Source organism: Musa acuminata, chromosome BXJ2-3, assembly GCF_036884655.1.
Source record: "Musa acuminata AAA Group cultivar baxijiao chromosome BXJ2-3, Cavendish_Baxijiao_AAA, whole genome shotgun sequence".
NCBI classification, from domain to species: domain Eukaryota; kingdom Viridiplantae; phylum Streptophyta; class Magnoliopsida; order Zingiberales; family Musaceae; genus Musa; species Musa acuminata.
The window spans coordinates 8,142,261-8,149,972 of record NC_088340.1 but is presented as its reverse complement, the minus strand read 5'-3'; the positions used below and the strand labels follow the sequence as shown (position 1 = coordinate 8,149,972).

Genomic DNA, 7,712 nt, shown 5'->3' with positions numbered 1-7,712 from the left:
TTTTCCAGCTAAGCAATGATCACAAGATTTAAGAGATGTACCTTGCAACTCTGGTAAGAACTGCTTTCTAGCAAGAGTTTGAAGTCCCTTCTCGCTGATATGTCCAAGCCTCTTATGCCAAAGATCTATACTTTCACCTTTTCGAATTGCATTAATCTCTCCTTTGTGTAGCTTAGCTTCCATGACATAAAAAGAGTTAATCTTCTTTCCTTTTGCCACAATTAGAGAACCTTTAGTGAGTTTCCATTTACTTTCACCAAAATAATGTGCAAAGCCCTCATCATCAAGTCTACCTGTAGATATCAAGTTAAGACGAATATCTGGAACATGCTTTACATCTTTGAGTATCAATTTGCTCACAATACTGGTCTCCAAGCAAATATCTCCAATACCCATAATCTTAGATGTACCATTGTTTCCCATTCTGACATTACCAAAATCACCAGCACTGTAAGATCTAAAGAAATCACCATGAGAAGTAACATGAAATGAAGCACCGGAGTCAATTACCCAATTACTGTCCTGAGCTACAAGGCTAACACAACCTTCATCACAGACAATAGTGATATTACCTTCAGCAGCAACTGTATTGATCTCTTTCTCATTTTTCTTCATTTCATTCTGTTCTCGCTTCCAAAACCTACACTCTTTCTTCATGTGACCTGGCCTATTACAGTGAAAACATTTGATATCTCTTCTAGACTTGGATCTTCCTCTATAACCATATGGATTTCTGCTATAATTTATTCCACGTCTTTCTTGTTTTTCAGTAACAAATGCACCAGAAGAAGATTCACCCTGTTCTTTCCTTCTTGCATCTTCATTTAGCAAACTGTCTTTAACCATATCTATGGTTAGAGTCCCCTCTGGCGTGGAGTTACAAATAGTCACCACATATGTTTCCCAACTTTCTGGTAAAGAGCTGAGAAGTAATAATCCCTGTATCTCATCATCTATATTCATTTTCATAGCAACCAACTTGTTTGCGACTCTGAAATAGGCTTATGTGCTCAACAATATTACCACCATCTTTATACTTCAAATTTACAAGCCTTCTGAGGAGAGAAATTCTATTTCCCACTGTCTTTTTCGCAAAGAGATTTTCTAACTTTTGCCAAACAACATCAGCTCTGATTTCATCTGAAATATGCTCATGCAAGTTTATATCCATCCATCTTCTAATATAGGCAATAGCTTTTCTATGTTGAACTTCTCATTTTTCATCGTCCATAATAGAAGGTTTATCTTTAACCTTGATAGGCTTATACAAATCTTTGCAATAGAGCAAATCTTCCATCAGACGCCTCCAAGTGGAATAATTTGATGAGTTCAATTTACTCATACCATCTGACTGCTCCATTTCAATCACACAAGAAAACTAGCACCAAACAACTAATGCTCTGATACCACTTGTTGGGAAGAAACCTGTTAATGCGGAATAATTCTTTTCCCTCTTTGTGTATCGAAATAGGTTCCTCATCAAAATACCAACTTGATATCAAAATGCTAATATCAATCAGCACAGTATAAACAATAGAGCAATAAATCAATCACACAGTGAGACCAAATCTTTTTAATGTGGAAAACCCAATGCGGGAAAAACCACGAGACCGTAGTCCACCTCAAAATTCCACTATCAATAATAATGATAACGGTTTACAGTAGGTCTTTTCTAGAATAACTAGAGGATCAAAATAACATCAAGAACATAGATCTTGGCTAAGAATAGCATATCTTCAGCTGGATCTCCTCCAAAAGAATTTTAGGTCTCATAAAGTAGATATCACAGGAAAATACCTTAGAAAGGGTAAACTGTAGATCAACACCATTAGGATTGTAGAGTTTGCTGCAACGTATCTTCAGCTGGATCTCCTCCAAAAGAATAGCATATCTTTTCTCTGCACGCCGCCGCACGCTACACGCTCTTACTCTAATCTCACCCTAATTTCGTTCTCTCTAATCTCCAATTAGTTGATTTGGGTTTATGGCCCAAATTGTCCAAGGACCGGACCCAACAACTACCATTGATTTCTAGGTACAACTAATAATAAAAAAATTTATATTATAAATAGGTTACTCAGATAATGTGCTAGAGTTTTAATATAACAATATAAATATAATATGATAAGATAAAATAACTTTATCTTTATATAAAGTATTTATAGTTGTGATATCTAATTACAGATCACATAGTTCTACAGCACCCAAGTCTATGTAATCAAGTCTAAAATTATAGCTTAAGATATTTAAAAAATTAATAAAACTGTTTATATGTTTATCTGGATTTATTCTTCTTGCCGTCTTAGATTAGATTACTATTTGAGGAAGGGTCACACTCATATATGATCCTCCCTTTATTGTACTAATTCTATCATATTACATCAACATTTTGATTAAAATATTTAAAGATTTATTTTAATGTAAGGTAAAACTTTTTTGTTTTTAAGGTTATGATATAGTTTAGAAGGGCTTTGTTCGAATATATCATAATGTTAAAGGAACGAGTTATAGATATAATGTTATAGACTCTAATACTATTTATAAGAAGAAGATTCTTTGATACTGATAGATAACTGATAAGAAAGGAATAGCTGATTGTGAGGTGGTAGGAATATAGTGGAGAAAAGCCTTCACAGTCACTTACATTTTCACTTGATAGTCACTCACATTTTTCATTTGATACAATTTCTCCACACACTTATACAACATGGACCCCTTATCTATATATAGGGGATAGATGGTAATTTCAAATCACATATATCGAGTATTCTCATAATTATCTAGAGATATTTCTCTTCTCAAAGTATCCTCATTCATTCTATGTTTAATCAGGTCATAATTATTTAAATGATCTTTTAGTTATCTAAATAACTTCAAATATTCTAATATATTGGATTAGAAATTTAAAAATATATTTAATTGAATCCAATCTATTAGTTTCAAGAAAATCGGAATAACAAATTGGTTGAACCAAATTGAGATAATTTTGAAATGCTAAAAAAATAATCAACAAAATATTTGTTTTTGAGTTTTCACCACTAATATGTGGAAAATATACTTAATTGAATCTAAAATTTCTGGAAAATCAGAATGACAAATTGGTTGAACCAAATTGGTTGAACCAAATTAGGATAATTTTAAAATACACCCAAAATGATAAACAAAATATAAACCCCAACACCTTTCTTCATCTTATTAGTCTGGCCAAGCATAGAAATATGAGAGTTCCAACTGGCTTTATCCCTTAACTTGTAAAACATTGGACATGTACATTGCAACTCACATCCATCATATGACATCTATTCTTCATCCATCAGATGATGGATGTTTTGTGCAAATATCCAAAAGAAATGATTTACTATAGAGGCTCGATCAAATGACATTTGTCTGTGCATGTCTTTAGACGAAAGTAGAGGCTTCTTTTGTCCTTGCCCAAGCAATGCATATAAAGAAAGGATTTACATGTTTCCTAGTCCGCAACGCATGTGAATCAAAACTTATCACCCAATAATGCATTCTTATGTAATAGGACAAAAAAAAGGTTGGGGGGGGGGGGGGGGGGGGGGGGGGGGGGGATGGAACGAGCATTTCGATTAGAAGAAGATCAAAGCTTTACTTTATTAGAATTATAATTTACAAATAAAAATTATTCTAAAAAAATCCTATTTGATATAATCCTGATAATTTATAATTAATTTAAGTTCTTTACATATTTTTGGATATTTTTTTATTAATGATATTTCATTAAATATATAGTTCAAATAATTTATCAGTCAATTATAAGAAGATCCTAATGACAAGAGCTTACTATGGGACCTAATCCTCGTAATTATGAAATCATAGGTCAATAGTGATGCCTGGGGGATTTCTATGAGAAAGCTTCCAAGTTTTTATTTTTTCCAAAGGCGTCCCCTATTTTAATTTTTTTCAAAATGATACTCCTAATTCGAATATTATTGAAGGCAAAAAACCATTTAAAGAAATATTATTGAAAACAAAAAACTATTTAAAGAAACATCTTTTGAAAAAAAACAAAAAAATAACACATGATTCTTTGGTGACAAATTGGTGTTTGCTTGGGAGGTTGGTTTTCCCATTGGAAGATAATTTTGATCTAATTTTTCTTGCTAGTTGGATATATAATTATCTTATCTATTATTTTTATTAATCTTAAAAGAATAAAATACTTGTTGTGGAGCAATTCATATGAAAACAGATCAACTCAGTAGTGTCACAACTATAAATCAGCAGGCGCTCCTACCATTCCCTTGTCAACATAAGTGAGCTACCATCACAAAACGCAACCATGGCAGTTCCTCCCCTCCTGCTCTCCTCTCTCCCTTCTCTTCTCGTTGTTCTCGCACTGCTGTCTTCACTTCTACTCGCAGGTCGGAAGGCGAGAGGTGGCTCGGCGACCTGGAAACTCCCTCCAAGCCCACCCAAGCTCCCCGTCATCGGCCACCTCCACCTCTTGGGGAGCAGCTTGCTGCATCGCTCCCTTTGGGAACTCTCCAAGAAACATGGACCTCTCATGCACTTGAAACTTGGTCGAGTCCCCGTTGTCGTCGTGTCCTCGCCGGAGATGGCTAAGGAAGTGCTCAAGACACACGATCTTGAGTGCTGCAGTCGGCCTTCGCTCCTCTCCTTTTCCAAGTTTTCATACGGTTTCTCCGACGTCGCCTTAACCCCATACGGAGAACGATGGAGGCAGATTCGGAAGTTCTGCACCGTCGAACTCTTCAGCGCCAGGAAGATCAACTCTTTTAGGGACATAAGAAAAGAAGAGATGGAGCGAGTGACGAAACTGATATGTTCTCACGCTCGCGCTTCGACCATGGTCAACCTGAGCAAGTTGCTGCTCTCGCTTTCCTGCAATATGACATGCAGAACTGCCTTTGGCTCCGGCTTCGACGATGGAGGCGACATCCAACTCCACGACATGCTCAGAGAAGCCCAAGCGGTGGTTACTGGCTTGTTTTTATCTGATTACTTACCATTGTTGGGGTGGGTTGATAGGCTAAGTGGGATGAGATCCAGACTTGAAAGGGCCTATCTCAAACTCGATAGCATCTACCAACGCCGTATAGATTACCACCAAGATCGATTGAGGCAACAAGGTAAAGAGGACGGAGACGTCTTAGATGCTTTGCTCCGCATGCAAAAGGATGAGGAGGGTCTAACAGAAGACCACATCAAAGGAGTGCTCATGGTAGTTGATGCCACCCTTTTCACAGCATCCAGTTCTTGTTAACGCCTTTTCTCTTTCATAATAACCAAGCTCAAGTGCAGGATATTTTCATTGGTGGGACGGACACATCCTCGGCAACCGTGGAGTGGGCGATGGCGGAGCTCATCAGACAACCTGAGCTGATGAAGAGAGCACAAGACGAGGTAAGAGGATGTGTCGGAAGCAAAGGGGAGGTGGAGGAGAGTGACCTTCACCAACTTCATTTCTTGAAGTGTGTCATCAAGGAGACGATGAGGCTGCACCCTCCCGCTCCGCTGCTACTTCCTAGGGAAACCATGCAGCACTTTAAGCTAAATGGCTATGATATTCTACCCAAAACAAGGATGTATGTGAATGCTTGGGCGATAGGAAGAGATCCCAATTCGTGGGGGAGGCCTCATGTCTTTGATCCAGAGAGGTTCATGCATGACTCCATGGTGGCAAATGGGCAGGATTTCAAGCTCATACCATTTGGCGAAGGTCGAAGGATCTGCCCCGGTAAGAATCTTGGAATGTTAATGGTGGAACTTGTGCTTGCCAACCTCCTCTACTCCTTTGATTGGCATTTACCACCTGGAATGGTGAAGGAGGACATCAGTATGGAGGAAGCCCCTGGTGGTACTGTACATAGAGAGTATGCTCTTTGTCTCATGGTCACCAAATATGATGCAACAACAGCCTGAATTGCTCGTGCATGTTAAAGTAGTAATATGTCTAAGTATTTTAAATGATACGCTTGTATACTTTACAAGTGATTTAAATGATTAGTACTAATATGTTCCTGTTAAAGTATCAGATTGAATAAAGACAGTCATATGTGTCGATTTGTGCAATTAAAACATCTGGTGATATCTTCAGTTTGTGATTTATTGTTTCATGAAAAGAAGTGTGTGACTATATTTCATAACTTTTGTGGTTGAATTGTTCATTTTGAGAAAAGAGTATATACTCTTCTATCAACGAAACTCGCTCAGGTTGACTGTGGTTGAAGCGCGAGCGTGAGAACATATCAGTTTCGTCACTCGCTCCATCTCTTCTCTTCTTATGTCCCTAAAAGAGTTGATCTTCCTGGTGCTGAAGAGTTCGACGGTGCAGAACTTCCGAAGCTGCCTCCATCGTTCTCCGTATGGGATGAAGGCGACGTCGGAGAGACCGTATGAAAACTTGGAAAGGGAGAGGAGCGAAGGCCGACTGCAGCACTCAAGGTCGTGTATCTTGAGCACTTCCTTAGCCATCTCCGGCGAGGACACGACGACAACGGGGACTCGACCAAGTTTCAAGTGCATGAGAGGTCCATGTTTCTTTGAGAGTTCCCAAAGGGAGCGATGCAGCAAGCTGCTCCCCAAGAGGTGGAGGTGGCCGATGACGGGGAGCTTGGGTGGGCCTGGAGGGAGTTTCCAGGTCGCCGAGCCACCTCTTGCCTTCCGACCTGCGAGAAGAAGTGAAGACAGCAGTGCGAGAACAACGAGAAGAGAAGGGAGATAGGAGAGCAGGAGGGGAGGAAGGGCCATGTTTGCGTTTTGTGGTGGTAGCTCGCGTATGTTGTTGATAAGGGAATGGTAGGAGTTCATGGTAATTTATGGTTGTGGCAATGTACTGAGCTAATAAGTATTTTGTTCTTTTGATTAAACCAATTTGTCATTCCGATCTTTTAGAAACTTTAGATTTAATTGAGTATATTTAAAAATCTTTAAGATGGCCACATCTTAGTGATGTTAACTCCAAAACAAATATTTTGTTTGTTATTTTTTGAGCATTTTAAAATTATCCCAATTTGATTCAATCAATTTGTTATTCCGATTATCTAGAAACTAATAGATTGGATTTAATTAAGTATATTTTAAAATTTCTAATCCAATAACCAAATCAACTTAGTCAAATGTTTGGTTTTCCATTCTTCTTTTTAGAACTATCTAATTGGTTCAAAATAAACCTAATTTATTAGAATATATGAATTTAATTATAATATTAAAAGATCATTTAGATAATTATGACCTGATTAAATATAGATTGAATGAGGATATATTGTGCAAAGACATATTTCTAGATAATTGTGAGAGTACTAGAGAAATTACCCTCTATCCCCTATATATAGATAGCTATGTGGTCCATGATGTACAAGTGTGTGGAGATATTGTATCAAGTGAAAATGTGAACGACTGTGAGAGCTTTTCTCCACTATATTCCCACCACCTCACAATCAACTATTTCTTCCTTATCCGTTATCAGTATCAAAGTATCTTCTTCTTATAAATAGTATCATTATCTATAACATCATATCCATAGCTCAAGTCCCTTTAATATTATGATATATTCCAACAAAGATCCTCTAAATTATATCATAACGTTAAAAAAAAATCAAATCTTAAATTAAAATAACTTTTTACTCAAAATATTGATGTATTCACATACAATTAGTACAATAAAGAGAGGATCATTTACAAGTGTGATTCTTCCTCAAATAGTAATACTACTTGTATAAGAT

General features: G+C 37.2%; 1 protein-coding gene across 1 annotated transcript; it reads left to right on the top strand.

Moving 5' to 3' along the window:
- Positions 1 to 4,006: 4,006 nt before the first annotated feature.
- On the top strand, positions 4,007 to 6,153 carry LOC135607210 (cytochrome P450 71B34-like). Its single transcript, XM_065098830.1, has 2 exons — positions 4,007 to 5,209; positions 5,290 to 6,153. The coding sequence occupies exons 1-2, from the start codon at positions 4,307 to 4,309 to the stop codon at positions 5,908 to 5,910; spliced, it is 1,524 nt and encodes a 507-aa protein (XP_064954902.1). The 5' UTR covers positions 4,007 to 4,306; the 3' UTR covers positions 5,911 to 6,153.
- The last annotated feature ends 1,559 nt before the right edge of the window (positions 6,154 to 7,712 follow it).